This window comes from Berghia stephanieae, chromosome 1, assembly GCF_034508935.2.
Source record: "Berghia stephanieae isolate SIO BIC M18660-M18661 chromosome 1, UCSD_Bste_1.3, whole genome shotgun sequence".
Taxonomy (NCBI): Eukaryota; Metazoa; Mollusca; class Gastropoda; order Nudibranchia; family Aeolidiidae; genus Berghia; species Berghia stephanieae.
In genome coordinates this window covers 41,332,393-41,349,892 of record NC_088360.1, presented here as the reverse complement: position 1 = coordinate 41,349,892, position 17,500 = coordinate 41,332,393, and the positions used below count along the sequence as shown (strand labels likewise).

The 17,500-nt window shown below is 33.7% G+C and overlaps 2 protein-coding genes across 19 annotated transcripts in view; one reads left to right on the top strand and one right to left on the bottom strand.

The window, feature by feature from the left end:
• Positions 1 to 11,348, bottom strand: part of LOC144974791 (pancreatic lipase-related protein 2-like) — a 16,594-nt gene extending 5,246 nt beyond the window's left edge. The window contains exons 1-7 of the mRNA XM_078918059.1: positions 11,259 to 11,348; positions 9,187 to 9,494; positions 7,168 to 7,402; positions 6,412 to 6,651; positions 2,990 to 3,102; positions 1,256 to 1,385; positions 1 to 33 (exon numbers count right to left, since the gene is read on the bottom strand). The exon at positions 1 to 33 is cut by the window's left edge and continues 94 nt beyond it. Coding sequence (XP_078774185.1) covers positions 1 to 33; positions 1,256 to 1,385; positions 2,990 to 3,102; positions 6,412 to 6,651; positions 7,168 to 7,402; positions 9,187 to 9,494; positions 11,259 to 11,292 — 1,093 coding nt within the window. The 5' untranslated portion in view covers positions 11,293 to 11,348. The remainder of the gene's footprint in view (positions 34 to 1,255; positions 1,386 to 2,989; positions 3,103 to 6,411; positions 6,652 to 7,167; positions 7,403 to 9,186; positions 9,495 to 11,258) is intronic.
• A 2,928-nt stretch (positions 11,349 to 14,276) lies between these two features.
• The window catches only part of LOC144974676 (SCO-spondin-like), a 116,924-nt gene continuing 113,700 nt past the window's right edge, over positions 14,277 to 17,500 (top strand). For 8 of the 18 annotated variants that reach the window (XM_078917846.1, XM_078917818.1, XM_078917810.1 and 5 more), the window contains exons 1-3: positions 14,305 to 14,463; positions 14,930 to 15,115; positions 16,169 to 16,301. In XM_078917846.1, the coding sequence (XP_078773972.1) occupies positions 14,955 to 15,115; positions 16,169 to 16,301 (294 nt within the window). In that variant the 5' untranslated portion in view covers positions 14,305 to 14,463; positions 14,930 to 14,954. Of the gene's footprint in view, positions 14,464 to 14,929; positions 15,116 to 16,168; positions 16,302 to 17,500 lie in introns of all 18 variants that reach the window. The other 10 variants (XM_078917917.1, XM_078917925.1, XM_078917800.1 and 7 more) reach the window with 5 other exon arrangements.

Here is a 17,500-nt window from a genome sequence, read left to right as displayed (position 1 = left end):
TTTCTATACTCGCCTTGATTTCGTACTGATAACCTGGTGATTGGTAATGTATTAACATTAGCGTTTTAAAACCACGTATTGTGTAAGGCCGTTGAAATAAACCAAAATAAAATTCTTTATTCACAGCTAGGCGTAATTTGTATATAGATAGAGTGAAGATGACGTCACTCGTGTCTTTGTTATTGTTTTTTGCCATCCACGTTTATGAGTAATTCTCACTTAACCGTATTTTCCAGACTATAAAAGTTCATGGTTACACATAGTTTTGTGTGTTGGTCCATTATACTTCCAGAAGGCAATGTTGTGAGCTTCTCAGCCAAGCGCATACTATATATACGGGCAGAAGGCCCATGGCATAAGCCACAGCGCAGTGCGTAAGAATACAGTTTGAATTCGATGACGAGATCGGTACTGATTTCTCTTGGTCCCTCATCCTACCCAACATCTATTCATTGAGTACGAAGGAGGGTTGATTTAGAATTGATCGAAGGCGTATTGCTACTTTCTAAAAAGTTTTCGTCAGTATCGCAACGCGATTGCCCATGTCGTTTCATCGTTTCAATCTGTGATACTACGAACGTTTATGCGTTTTCCATCCAGAAGTTCGGTTTTATAAATTTGTTGGCAAAACCAATGGAATCTCAAACGGTGAGACAACGACATGATTATCTTTGCTACAACTGCAACGTCTCCAGAATGGATATAAAATACAGGATTCTCTTTGAGCACTATCTTTTATATATTGATTGCTGCCTTTGACGTAATATTACATCGTGCACCAAAAATTGCCGCCATTATGTAAAAGGAAAGAAGCAATGTATCACACTGCCATAAGTTTAGCACCACAACTATCTTGACTTAAAGAGGAATATTTGATCTTCAATATTATCTACACGCAAAGATATATTCTTTAACCATCTCATTGTGGTATAACTTTATTGTCTCCATAAATATAGCGATGAGTCAACTGCACCCTTTCACGCCTACCGTTAGAACGATGGGTTTGACTGTGACGGCCGACCCGCTGGATAGAACTTTGCAAAGTCCCAGGTTTGAGAGTTTATGCCAAGATGAGGGTAATTTAAACTAATTGATATTTAAAGGACGAGTTTTCTGGCCAAATCTTTAAATACGAGTTTTCCAGAGCACGGCATTAAACTAGTTAAACATTTTGAGATAATTGATTTATGCCATTAGTGCTGACAATTGATACAAAATTCTATTATCACTTTTGCGTTATTGGAATTTTACTCACCACAGTAAGGATCTTCGCTAAGAGTCCTGAGGTATTTTTTGCCGCGCTTGCTGTATTTGTTTGAGTAATATCCCAGCACACCGCATCCCTCACCACCACAGGTTGTACACTCTCCCCTCAAAAATTTTTTCTGCCAAAAAATGAATAAATCTGTGATCAATGGAAAGCAAAAGTCATGACGTCACACCTTGTTCTGTTGCGGTTCAAAACTCATTGGAAATATGTTAGAAGTCCTCCGGGCGACCAAGAATAAATAGGTCACATATTGAATCACAATCAGCTGGCATAAATAATTTAGTAGCAGGAAGCATAGGCGTTATGATTAAGGGACATAAAGACCAAGAATGTAATGTATGATCTTTACTGACGACCGTTAGAAAATAGATGCCACCATTCTGAAACCAGAAGATCAGATGCACAAGGTCCTCCGGGGTACTGATTTTACACTTCCAGGGAGATTGAGACCAGTAATTTGACATCACGCTATTGTTCCCTATTACGGTACCCTGACCTTAGTATGCCGGGTAAAGTCAAAACATAATATAGAAAATCGAGAAAGGGCCAACCCTAACTCAATAAAAGAAGAGGTAGAGGAAACGATTTGAAAATTGAAGTGTAGAGTTGTAGCCTAAAACAAAATTTAAATCTTTCGATTGCAGATCATAATTTGTCATATTTGGCTCAAACTGTTTGAAATTCACTTCCTTCATCTGTCCGGCCCTCAAGCAGTGCTGTTGTTTTTGAGAAATGTGTGAAGTAATTGATTTTCTGAAAGTTTTTATTATAGAGAGACGATGTGGAGGAAGTGGCCAAATGGTTAAGGCGTTGAACTGTAATCCGAAAAGTTCAGGGTTCGAGCCCCGCTTCAGGTACTTTCGTTTTTTTTCCTTGAGTATGATAAGATGCTTAACCAATATAAGTGCCTGCTCCACACACTTCACTCTCCTTTGGATAGAATTTCCATCGCAAAGTATTGCTAGATCTGAAAGACGACAGTCCCAAGTACCCAAGTGCTGCAGTGGAGAATAGAAAGAATCCTTCAGATTCCAATGATTTTTTTAATCCGGAGGGAATAACAACGCTCTTCTCACTCCTTTATGTTCTCCCTCGTTTGCACCGCTGTTTAGATTTCCGAGTCCATGTTCACGGCATAAAGAAAGTGAAAAATAAATTATTATAAATATACATTATTTAAACAAGCTAGAAAGTTAAGCGATAGTTTACTTCCTACTTCTAAGAGTGTAATCGCTGGATTCTAGTACACGGAATTCCTGCACGCTCTGCAACTCTGCGCGCTTAAGCTGGGTGACCGAATTTTATCTATATAGGGAATGTGATTAGCGGAAGAGTAGCGTCCCTTGATTGGACGTCACCCATAGTCTGTGACGTCATCGGCGGAAAAGTTAGAGAGAGAGAACGTCATGTTGGTTGTGCGCATGCGTCTCTCGTCCTCGCGCGAGGACGAGAGACGCATGCGCACCACCAACATGACGTTATTTCTCTAATCTCTTTTCCACCGGTGATGTCACAGACTATGGGTGACGTCCAATCAAGGGACGCTACTCTTCCGCTAATCTCATTCCCTATTATAATAGGTCGCCACTTCCAGCACGCTTTTTTTTTTTTGGGGGGGGGGGGGGGGGGGGGGGGGGGGCTTCTCCCGAGAGTATTTTAGAGTCCAGCGAGTATACCGTATTTGGATGTTATTGGATTTTGAGTATGTCGATGGCTTACATAGTTGTCGCAGGGAAAAGCTCTGAAAAGACACGGGTTGTTGATGGATGCTATAAAGACTTCATGGGCTCTCACATGACTGCAAGCAACCGTCTTGGACAAGCTCCGTTTTCCTGCGATATAAAATGAGACAAGTTTTATCAAAACGGAATTAATGTCGGGATGAATCTAATGCTTAAATCTAATCTTAAGTTGAGTCATAAAATAGTTATTAATCATTCGGAGCCATTAGATATTCCGGTTCCTATTTCGTGACAAGGACGATAGCAGTGGCTTACAAACCCTTTGGATTTGACCCTAGTCTATCGCAATGTATTTTCCGTCAGATCTAACAGGCCCTGTTACCCAAATACTGCTAGGTGGTCAAGGGGGCAGGAAAATAATATCTCGACTACACCCGGGATAGTGCACTTCAAGTTTAAAAAAACGCACATCCATACTTGAACCATGTTTCATATCTTTGATTATAAATTGATGATTCCTCGGTGACCATTTGTTGGCACTCATGTCAAGCTATTAACATGAATGCTTTTTTTTACTATAATAATAATAATAATAATAATAATAATAATAATAATAATAATAATAATAATAATAATAATAATAATAATAATATAATAATAATAATAATAATAATAATAATAATAATAATAATAATAATAATAATAATAATATAATAATAATAATAATAATAATATATATATTTTAATAATAATAATAATAATAATAATAATAATAATAATAATAATAATAATAATAATAATAATAATAATAATAATAATAAATAATAATAATAATTAAAAAAAATAATATCATATCATTATCATATCGTAATCACATCTAATCATCATAATAATAATAATAATAATGATAATACTAGTAATAATAATAATTATTATTATTATAATGATAATAATAATAATAATGATAATAATGATAATAAAATAATAATAATAATAATAATAATAATAATAATAATAATAATAATAATAATAATAATAATAATAATAATAATAATAATAAATAATAATAATAATACTGAAAGTTATTTAGCGCATAACTCAGAGACCTCAGACTCTAAGCGCTTCAATTCTTGGGCTGAAACATATCCCCCCCCCTCTCTCTCTCTCTCTCTCTCTCTCTCTCTCTCTCTCTCTCACACACACACGTGCAACACACATACATACATACATACACAAACACAATACAAATAGACCCCTGTATTGTTTCTCATTATCATCTACGAAACTTAAACATAAGTTTTAAGCGTATCTACGTTTAAAAATAGATAACGATTCTCCAAAGAGATGACCAAAAATGAGAAAATGATCTCATTCCAGCATTTTGCGCATATTAGGACACCTAGTTTGGTGGAATCACTTGCCGAACGTAAGGGGCGAGGTTTTGAATATATCTTTTAATTAGTTCTGAATGGCAGGAAGGGGCAGTACTTTCAAGACCACGTTACACTGACACGTAAGCTTTGACTGTATTACTTTTCTGAACAGGCAGCCATATTATCAGGTCATGAAGCATAAGTTTGGCAGAGTCATACACATGCTTCATGAATACTATATAGTCTGGCACTAGTCTTTTATTATTATCTTATAGTAAGTCTCGAGCTATTCAATATACTTTCATTTTACAAAAAAGCCTTTGAAAAATTACGTAATTTATCGTATATATTTTATTTAAACTAGATAGACGAACAAACATTTCAGTGGTTTTATTTTTGAATCGAAAATAAAAAATATATAGTGTATTTTCCCATAGCCACCTTAAATACTTGCCAATCACTCAAAACAAACAACCCACAGACCCACAGATCCTGAGCATTATCCACAGTTTTAACACAGATGATTGAAAAAAAATGCATAGTTGCCAGGTGGCGCGATGCCAATCTTTAATCAGTGCACTACTCACTTATAGATAGATCGAAGTTGATGTCACTCCGCCCTTTGTTATTGTTTTTTTTTGCCATCCGCGTTTATGAGTAATTCTCGCTAAACTGTATTAACAAGACTATAAACGTTTAAGGTTTAACATAGTTTTTGTGTTGCTCCGTTATAATTCCGGATGGCAAAGTTGTGAACTTTTTGGCCAAGTGCACACTATCTATAGGTTTTGCACGAAGCCATCGTTAACTTTTAGCCTGACACTAGGACCGACTAAGATTTATATTTTGACGTCGTTTTTTGGATTGTTCAGCGCCTAGTGTGTTGTCGTTAGTGGTGCTCAATGAAACAAGTGATTCCATTGGTTGAACTAGTGAATACAACACATAATTTGTTTTCATTTGTGGCCAAAAACTTGTCTTTTGATGTTATTGTTAGGTCAGTGTCAGGCTATAAGTTTACGATGGCTATGGTCTGACCCATTTGTATGTATGACATGTACAAAGGGTAGCTCAGGCCTTTTCGTTGACTGGAAATATACAGTCAAGGGGACGGAATAAATGGTAGTAAATATTCTGATTGGTTAATGCTTCGTAACAGGTTAATCATCAATTGCTTTTTCATCATCTAAATTTTCCCGAACCGAATGCCGATTGGAGAAACTCTGATGATGAACTGTAGAACAAAACAAAAAGGAAGTCAGCCCAAAATCGTGTCCGATGGAGGAGCGTCGTTTATAGCCTATCCACCTGGAGGAGCGACAGGTCTAAGTAAGTATTACTTATTGATGTTATGCGTTTAGTTAAAACATCTCACAACATCCGCCAACCAGATATAAGGCACCAACACAAAAATTATGTGTAACTTTAAACGTTTGTAGATAGTTTGATTAATACTATTTAGTGAAAGGCTGCCTCTATTCTCATCCCCCCCCCCCCCCCCCCCGGGCCGATTGGATTACCGAAAAAAACGTCGCCGGCTTTTTGCGATTTGGATTTGATTGATTTTTTTTAAATTGTGCAACTTGTGACAAGAAACTTAACAAATTACTGCATTACAACCTTTGGATTAAACATACAACAATTGTGGACTACTATTATGAAGACTAGCATCCTAGACTAGGGGATGAGAATAGTCACTTCGTTAGTGAAAACTAAAACATATATTGTAATTTCATTTAGAGTATTTTCCCCAAACTGAGTCTTAATTATCATTATATTTAGTTTCATCTTCAATGACAAGGATTTTAACGCTTTGCATAAAAAGGAGACATTGAGTCATATTACTCGTACATAGTTCGACAGGTCTAGGCCAAATGATTACTTTTTTATTTATACATCATCACAACTACTCACAATCATTATCACAATCTTCCTCCTCCTCCTCTTCCTCCTCTTCCTCATCATCATCATCCTCCTTCTCCTCTCCTCCTCCTCCACCTCATCATCATCATTACTATCATTAAAAAGTCGTAAGGTATTAATTTGAAATCATTCGAAATATATTAACCAAAACAGCATAGTTTACTCATTCCAAAAAAGTTCCAAATGGACTCCATGACCGTTTTACATCCAGGTTGGTCCGTTCCTCCGTTGACGTAAAAGTCCACATCGCCGTAACTCATCATTAGTCCCAAGCCACCATCAACACCAAAGGATGTAAAAGGCTTGCTGTCCGTATGGATAGCATCAACAAATATGGCGTCGGACCCGTCAACCCTGACGGTCGGGTCGGCATCCTTGAAGTTCGGCTCGGAGGCGTCCATAGCTTATGGAATAAAATTTGATATAAGTTGTGAGGGATTACTGTATGATCATGAGACTTAAATTATGATTATGGATGCTTTTATATACTATTCGAAATATTCTGGTGAGATAATACACTCCGAGTAAGATATAATAACTCTGACGTGTTTTATCTGGTCAGAAAAATCAAATGAAATAATAATCTTGCAATTTGTCAGCCCGTAATAATATTATGCATTTTCATTTCCTTAGACAACGGATTTTTCACATATTGCCAAAAAAACAACGAAGCAGTGAATGGATACATGGTCAAGTGGATATACTAAAAGGGGATGTTATGAGGTGACTTACCATTTATGAAAAAAACCCATTTCATAATATAGAGAAAATTGAAGACTATTGAATGTAATTAAAACCATATCAATATTTCATAAAATGCTTAATTTTTAAAAAATATCCATCGATATCTAGCTTTGATTTCATTTCATCAAAAGTAGACTCGATAAAAAAAGATGTATTACAACCAACTTGGCACAACCTGTAATTCGTCCAATTTTAGAGCCGAACATATGTCCTACATAGCCCGATGTATGGGCGCCTAGTGAGTGACCGATGAGATGGACGTTTTGCAATGGCAAATGAAGATGGTCTACCATTAGTTTCAACAACAATTTCATCTGCATTGCCACCATTCTTGTGTTGGCAATCGCCTGTTCATAGTTCACGGTGGCAGCACCGATTCTCCAGTCAACAGTAATGACATTTACTTTTTCCTGAAAAAAATAAAAGTATGATAAGTGTTGTCAGTGTTTTGACCATTTTTTGAAAACAGTGTGTAATAAGGAAATGTAATGACAAACTCTTAATTAAGAACTGGTATCAAGTTGCGTAGATAAATTCTGACGTGCTGTTCAACTGAACAGGTTAACATATACTCTGTCAATTCATGTAGTATTGGTCGAAATTAATAATAATAGCATTAACAAGATTGATTTCATCCGGTATTCTTCTACTGGAGGATGGACTATGTCGGCAATGCCAGCAAAATAATTAATTAACTTGATACAGTTGTGTAGCGCATGTAAGAGATAGATGTGACGAAATTGGCATCACTCAGCTCTTTATTATTGATTTTAGAAGGACATTTTATTGATTAAGTCTTACAAAATTATATCAACCACACTATAAACGTTAAGGTTACACATAGTTTTATGTGTTGGTACGTTGAATCCTGCTGGCGGATGCTGTGAATATTTTACCAAAAAGTATAGCATCAATTGGGGCAGATGAACAACTGTGTACCATACCAAGAATTGAATGACCGTAAAGGTATACCAGAAGATTTATAATAGGTTCTTACACTCTTGCTTTTTGGAATTACGGACGTGTTCAAATTCCTGCACGAGCGATTCCAAAACACAAGAGTACAAGAAATTTTATTCTTCTCCTCAAAAGATTCTGATTTCATCATTTCTGAATAAATTGCTTTCAAAACATTTTGAATAATACTTCTTAAATCTGCCATATCTAAATTCAATTAGAATTATTGTTTGACAATCTGACATCAAATATTGCAAATGTAATCTTTAGAGATAGGTATTATTTTAGAAAACATTTCTTCCCTTGATATCTGATTTACATTTATATCATCTGAATGTGTTTATTAATATATATATATATATATATATATATATATATTATATATATATATATATAAATATTTCAAGTATATCTATCTATAATCACCTTCTACAATATTGTTTCGAGCCTTCGCTCTCATCAGGAAGTGAAAGTGAAAGTAGATTGTTGTGTGGGCTGGAAAGTTTTGCAATTTTCCATATCATTTCAAGAATCATTTACTTAGAACCTTAACATTTGGAATAAATACATTGTAACCGATTGACTTTGATGTTTCAAAATTTCTAAGGTCTTTAAACGTAATCGCTTTTTTCCTATTACGTCAAAACAAAAAATGAAAACGGATGCATCAAGAGATACTCCATTCAAACAGCGTGCTGTATTCCACTGAGAGGAACACACTCAGATGTTTACAAAATATGCCGAATGCAAAAAATATAACTATCAATACATAACAGCGAGATGGTTTGCAAGGAAAAATTTAACACCTTACAAAACAAACACAATACATCTGCATGTTTCCCTCCCAGTCAAGGACTCCGACAAGAAACGATCAAAACCAAGTAATCTCATCTCAAGATAAAGACAGAGAGCAACTTGGAAAATATATATTATAGAGATATTGAAGACACAGTAAGTGACCTCCCTGTCCACTTTGGGAGGGCAAGAACACCTCTCAGTTTATCTTTGTTGGAAAAAACTGATTGAAATATCGCCTAACAGGTGTCATGTTTTGCCCTACATGTTAAGTGCAGCTGTTGACTAGGAGGCCCCCTTGTAAAGAGATTCGAACACGTAAATGCTCAAATTATTAAAATGCTTTCTTTGTCTAAATTAAAAAAAAATACTCATCTTAAGGGAAATAATTGATATACATTGAATTAACAGTAAAATGAGTATAATATTGATGATTGACTACCTTTTTCAGAATTTCATTTTTTAATATTGTCACCCAGTTCCCGCTGCCACGACTGAAGTACCCATGGACAATGATTTTAACAGGCAATTTGACGTTAAAATGAGATTGTTTGATGGACGAGGCATCTTTATAATCGAGAACATCAGGTTCTGCAACATTTTTGGTCGTAAAAAGGTGCAGCTTTATGTCCAGTTCCTCTGGAGATAGGGGGAGATGTCCATTAGCAATGTCAAACGGGGGTGAATTATCAAAGCACCCCACGTAATGGTAACACTTTTCTACATGCTCGCTTGAATAGGTACAAAGAGCTGTGGAAGAAAAGTACAAAAGATAGATATAGCTGTATGTATAAACGTGTAATCTAGTAAAAAAATGTATGGACCAAGCAAATAGATACAGCTTGTGAGATGATTAAGAATTTCGTAACATCCGGTCTAGAACAAACGTTCGAGATAGCCTTCTTACCAGGCAATATCTTGGATCAACGACTTAATGTGGTTGGGTGACCGGCCCTTCCCAAAGTGCCATTACTTTTGTCAAATATAAATGGATCAAGCAACATATTTACAGCATTGAAAAAAGGCATCTCCTACCATGAACCAAATTTGATTCGTCCTTATCGGTAATTGGTGACATTAACCATAATGTCGACCTATGACGACATGTGTAGGTAGGGCAGGCCGATATTTTGTTTTTGTGCTTTTTTCTTGTCTCGTATATCTCTACTTTTCCGGTCATTTTTCGTGTACATTTTTACAGATGTTTATCTTACACAAGTGACTGCTCCCAAATTATTTCACTTTCTTATAGAATTCATGTTTGTACCTCTTTAGAAAGCTGAGAGTCAATATGATTTATAATCGTCTTATTGTAAAATGAGATTATCAAAAAATACATACATACTTCAACTTCATGTGTCCCATTTAATAAATGAAAAGGCCCATTTTTAGCTTTTGGTGATCAATCTTGTAGAAGCTGTAGGTACAGTACATGTGATATGATGACTAATAACTATGGCAAGATGTTACCTACTATGTTTCAAGTGATCCTCGATTTGCTCTGTACATGATTGTTAGTTTAATTAAAGCATCAGAATAAAACAAATACAGAAAAATGACTCGGATTTCACTGGTTTGAAGCTAATTAATCAACCAGTTAACTATCGTTGTCTCGATAAACACGTATTCAACATTTGGCCAGAAAATTCGTCTTTCAAGTATCGATCGATTTAAATGACCCTCATCTAGGCAAAAATTCTCAAACCCGGGGCCTCGTTAGGTCCCAGGTTTAATTGCCAAAATGAGGTTCATTTAATTCGATTTTAAAATACGTGTCTTTCCAGAGTACAGCAGTTAACTGGTTAAACCACAGCTAAAATGTATCAAAAACAATAAAGGCATGAGAAACAATTATACAATATTCTATCAGAGTCAGGGAATTAATGGATTGGGAAAATTTGATCAGATATTTTGCCTTTGTAAAGCCATGGCACTGAAGCACAGACGCCTGTTTTCTGTGGTCGAAGCTGGCCATTAATTCACATCCCATTTTATCTAGTATAACCCGGTAATTTGACGTAAGTATATTTTATCTATTTGTTTCTCTGAATTAAAATTTTGTTAAAGCAGTAAATTGAAAAAAAAAATGGGATAACTTGATTTTAATTACTATTTATGTGATTCTGAGTTAAGTGGATTACTATCAAGAACTACCTTTTTTCAAACAAATTGCTAACGGAAAACATACTTGGCATAGTATCATATCAGTTTTTGTTTTGTTTAAAAAAGAAATGGTTTGATTTGGCTGAAATAAAATCTGAGAATCATAATGCATATACGAAAACTAGTATACATGGCCAAAGTCAGGATCACCTGTTTGTCCACTGATTTTTTGACAAAAGAGTTTATTTTCTAAATTTATCTGAATTAAACTCGTAAATTTAAATGAAATTCAATTATATGATAGCTAACAACAGTATATGAGGCAAATTATGACAACATTTAGGAGTTAAATAATATCGGGGAGGATTAAACGAGTACATAAAACAGTCATTTGTTAAAGGTTTATCTTACCTAGTGATAGCAGAAGAATTAAAGAAGTAAACATGATAGTATAATGGTATTTGACACTGAATTCCCGAAAGTTAAACTGTTACAAAAGCCACACACTACAAACTTATAAATAAAATATATTACAGACCTTTTAGATAAGCTGTGCCGATTTTTACGTTTTGTCTTTTGACTTCCCAGGAATTATTTTACAAATGGATAGATAATGATAGATAACAAATAATCTCTTAGATCACGTTTTATTAATCTCAAATTTTATATATATATATATATATATATATATATATATATATATATACATATATTATAAAAACAATAATTGTGCTCAACGTTTTGATAAGAGCAGCTATTTATAACATTTTTCAAGTTTAATTTTGTTAAACATACAAAATTATTTCGAGCATTCGCTCTCTTCAGGAGGATGTATGTATATATAGATATAAATATTTATATAGATAAATGTAATATTGTATCTTCACATAACATTGTGACATCAAATTGGAATGTTAAATTACATTTAAAATTTAAAAAGTTGGTCCAATTGACACACGGAAAGCTGTTTTTATTTTCATATGGGCATCGTGACATCAAATTATAATGTATAAAATAGATTTACGCCTGAGACATCAACACATTCCGTGGCCCAGCCAAAGATAGAATATATTCTATAAAAGAATATAGATAATCCATCAAACAAGGTGTCCGATATAAACAGGAATCACCCACGTGGTCCAAAGTGAACAATTTGAAGGTTAATAATCTTCCCCCAAGGAAAAAAAAACCCCGAAAATGCCAGCAGCGGGGCTCGGGCCCGGGACCTTCCGGGTCCTCGACCACTTCGCCCCCCAATAATTATATAGATAGTATGCAGATGACGTCACTCAGGCCTTTGTTATGGTTTTTGCCGGCATACCATCCGCGTTCGTGAGTTGTTCTCACTAAACTGTATTAACCAGACTATAAAAGTTCATGGTTACACAGAGTTTGTGTGTTGGTCCCTTATACTTCCGGATGGCAATGTTTTGAACTCCTTGGCCAAGCGCATTCTATCTATATGATATAATATAAATCCAAATTTGTAGGTTCTGAAAAAAAGTTCACGACTGCAGATCACGTTCTTTCACCACAGTGGAAGTTCGCTCGTTTTTCCCATTCCGATTGTGTTCCTAACGCCTCAATAGAGTGTTATTTTGGAGTTGTTTCGATACTAGATTTTAAAAAGTCTAAAATCGTGTGACTTAGATTCAGTTTTATTATGGCATCTGATGCCGCCCAAAGTTAAATAAAACTAAACATGGTGTGAAAGCTTCAGAGTTTTGATCCTCAGATCGTGAAAATTGAGACTTCAAAGGTTTGATCCGCCGACCATCGGTATATATTCTATAAGTAAAAAAACAAAACAAAAAAAACAATAAAAGACAAAACAAACCCAAAACTTCTTACTTTTTGTCACATTAACTTTAACATCATATTTGACATTTAATTTTCCTCGATATTATATGATTTTGAGGGAGTACATCACAAATGTTATAACTGATTGGTATGGAACCACAAAGTACTAAGGACATAGCAAACATGAAATGTTTCACAGTGATAGACATTGTTCTTCTTGGCTTTATAATAATAATAATAAAAATAATAATAATAATAATAATAATAATAATAATAATAATAATAATAATAATAATAATAATAATGATAATAATAATAAAAAAAGTAATAATAATACTAATACTACTACTACTACTACTACTATACTATACTACTACTACTACTACTACTACTACTACTACTACTACTAATAATAATAATAATAATAATAATAATAATAATAATAATAATAATAATAATAATAAATATAATAGTAATAATAATAATAATAATAATAATAATAATAATAATAATAATAATAATAATAATATAATAATAATAATAATAATAATAATAATAATAATAATAATAATAATAATAATTTAAAATGATTTAAAGTGATATATTACTATTCTAATTGTTTTGTTATTGGCTGAATGAAGAAGGAGTTTACGTCTGAAATGTCCATGTTATGTATTTTGTTCTTTTTTCCAAGCTGTTATATTAATTGAAACTCCTTCAGCCAATAACAAAAACAATTAAGATAGTAGTTATTAGTTATAGATAATTAGCTTTTGTCCCAACATTGTCTGTTTTATTAAACTGTTGTCCTACATAAACACTTACAGTTATAATATTGTCTTTGTTACTATTCATTTTCCTTATATTTATTTTAGGGAGGTGAGGACGAGAAAACAGTGCCTTATTTAATTCTTCTTCTTCTGACCAATACTTACTTTTGTGGCTGGATTTAGAGAGTAAAATAATGGCAGTAAATGTGATTCATGTAAAAGATCCAACACAAAATAAACAACGTTTCGGCTTTTAGCCTTCATGTAAACGAAATAATAACAAGGAAGAGAAAAAAAAGCAAAGCAAAAATAAGAAAATTATATTATTATATATTTATTCTCACCTCGTTTTTTTTTTACACATTCTCCCACAACGTTGTTTCATCCAGAATTCATGGAATCATCAGGGAGATCGTTTAGACGCGTCTGGGATGGATATTACACACACACACACACACACACACACACACACACACACACATATATATATATATATATATATATATATATATATATATACATTTTCTTTCTTTTTCTATCTAAATCTTGTTTACTTTGTATTGTAGTTGTATTTTTTGTCACGAGTCACATTTACTCTCCTTATTTTACTTTCCACTATATTGGCTCATTTAGGCACCTCTAGCTTTTTATATGTCTGGAATAGAGTGTATAAAAAGGATCTAAGAGACACATTTCTGACGTCACAGAGAGGGACGGGTGAAGCAATAGTAGAATTGGTGAATTATTGAATGATAACATAGGTAGACGACGGAGTTGAACCCGTGGAAGAAAGTCATGAATAAGGAATACAACTGGGCTTGTCACGCGATGGAGGTGGATGGTGACTTCTTGTTCTTTTGTAGATTGACTAGTAGGTTAGACAAGTAGAGAGGATATAGCTGAAGATTATTGTGAGGAGAAGAATTAGACATTATAATATAGCTTAGTCAATTAAAATGTAAATATCAGTTCCTGGAAAATAAACATGATTCTATAGATAGGAAGGGTTCAATTTTGGATAATAGTTCATTTAGTGGAAGAAACGGGTAAGATATGAACTCTAATAATTCTCATTACTAAAAGATTGCTTATAGTATATATAATTCGCGAGCATTTTATAGAATTTGTGCACATTGATATCTCACGAATGTATATATATATATATATATATATATAATATATATATATATATATATTTATATATATATATATATATTTATATATCTTAAGGATTCCCTGGAGTAAAGTGTTAAGTGTTATCATATTTGATTTTTCTCCTTTATCATTATTATTATCATCATCATCATCATCATCATCATCATCATCATCATCATCATCATCATCATCATCATCATCATCATCATCATCATCGTCGACATCATCATCATCATCATCATCATCATCATCATCATCATCATCATCATCATCATCATCATCATCATCATCATTAACATGTCATCATCAAGAACCACATCATTATCATCATTATCATTATTATTACCACATATGTAGAAAAGTAAGAGTGACCTGTTTTCAAATGGATCATCTGCATAAGACAGCATTTCCACGATGGAAAATAACATCGATGATATTTGTCGTTCTGCTATTCTGTTTGAGTAATGGTCGAACCCAGAGCACGATTCGAACAACGACGACCAGTGTGTTTTCAGCGCCATCAACAACAGCAGCTGAAGACAAGTAAGTGAAATGTGACGCATCGTTTCAAAACGGTATCATATATCGTGGTAGACTGGATCCTGCAAGTTGAATAGGATTCAATAGTCGTACCGTCACTTCCTTCCTAATGACGCATGGTAACTTAGCAACACTGGCTCTAAACTATCGGAACAATGGCGGACGCCCGTATGAAATATTTCTCCGGCTAGTATAAAGCGTATCCAGAAGAAAAAAACACATACATTTGATCATGTTTTGACTTTTACACATTCTGATCATAAGACATATGAAAAGTTCTAGCCAGCATGAAAAATAAAAAGTAATGATTTTCTTTGTTTAGAACCAAGATGGCCGCCGTTGCCAGGCGGCGTGACATCAGACTATTGAATCGTATTTGTGTTCATGGAATTTTATCTGAAGTTATTTCGTCCACTTGGAAAGAATTAAAGTCATTTCAAAATTAGATTGAATCTCAAAATTTGTTCTAATGTTTGAATTTTCGGAATCGACATTTTCTTGCTTTTTAAAATATCGTATAATGTTCTTCTATTATTCATAACATATCCTATAGATAGTTCGAAGATGACGCCCCTCACATATTTGTTATTGTTTTTTGCCATCCGCGTTCATGAGTAATGCTCACTGAACTGTATTAATCCGATTATAAACGTTCATGGATACACACAGTTTTGTGTGTTGGTCCATTATACTTCCGGATGGCAATGTCATGAGCTTCTTAGCCAAGTGCATACTATCTGTACGATCTGATTCCCTTTTACTATATTTTAATTCCATTTCCTTTATTGCTTTGCTTTATGACGTTATGTAAATATATTATTACGCTTTAAAAAAATCATTCTTTTAAATCAGCCTGGTATGGTAAACTCATTTTCGTTATGAATGGTCAAAGTTTGTTTGCTTATTTATATACTGTATACTATTTAATATTGTAAGAGTATTAGAATAAAGTTTAAAGCTAAATTGATGGCAGTTACGTAAAGCAATCTATTCCATTCCTCCCCACCCCTTTCACACACACACACACACACACACACACACACACACGCCTTGCAGTGTGAATGACCTCGAAGATCAGAATATAACTGCTTCCACGGCCAACCCTTTCGCTGATCAAGTGTTTGTGTGGACGCACCATGAGGAGGAGTATCCAACCAATGGGAGGCGCTTGGAGAACCATGTCTTCTTGGTGAGCAATTTGGCCCATCATCATCATCATCATCATCATCATCATCATCCGTGTCATCCCCTACATTAATATTTGTCAACCAATTCTCCAAACGGTACTAATATTATTAATTCAACCATTACGGCTCAATGCAAGCAAGACAAATAAATAAATAAATAAATAAATAAATAAATAAATAAATAAATAACAAAATGAATAAATAGATTAATTTAAAAATAGAAAATAGTCATTAGGTTTTACTACTACTTTATTATGTTGGTCGGAGATAATCTTATTTTGCTTGCCGACCAAAGATGATTTATGGTAAAATATGCACATACAGATATTTATTTCACATACTCTTTTTAGATTATATTTTACTTTTATTTGACCTTGCTCTCATAATATTCAGCTAAATAGAAAATGTTAAATGAATATGTTACAATGGAGGTAATTTTCATCCCAATATAAAGGAAACAATTTAAAATTAAAGTGAATGAAAACCATTTTGTTTATTAATTCTTTATTGTTTAATTTTTAACAAACATGTTGTGTTAGAACAGCTATAAAGAAAAAAAATGAACAAAATACCAATCATGGAACATTTCGGGCTCAAAATCCTTCTTCGGCCAACAACAATGAAATTAATTAAAAAACATTACTAAAAAAACATCTTGGAAAGTAAACAAAATACGCGTTCTCGAGGTAACTAAGAGTGCCAATTGAGCGGAATATAAAACAACGCATAACATTTGGTGCGTAAAAAAAACAAGGGAACACGGTCCAAAGTCCACAGCTTCTATCTATCTGTTAGTATCACTTTGACTTCTGTTAGAACTGCAAAGTGCTTTATAAATGTATTTATTTTTGGTTCGAGATCATCTCACGTTATTCGAAGACTATAGGTAATTTGATAGTAAAATGCGAATATATAAAATAATTATGTCACGGGCTCTTTTTACACTGTCCTACATTTCTATTTGACCTTGATCCAATAATAATCAATTTATTTAATGTTAGATAATTATTTTATTAAAGGAAATTTTATCCCTGATAAGGTGTACACAGTTTAAGAGAACTGAAAAATAAGAATTCTCATCACTTCTTTATGGTTACATATTTAGAAAACATCATTTGTTAGAATGGCAAAGTGTTGAGAACCTAAAACAGTCGTGAGATGAATACTTGGGTAACCTGATTCGATAAGGTTATAAGTGTAT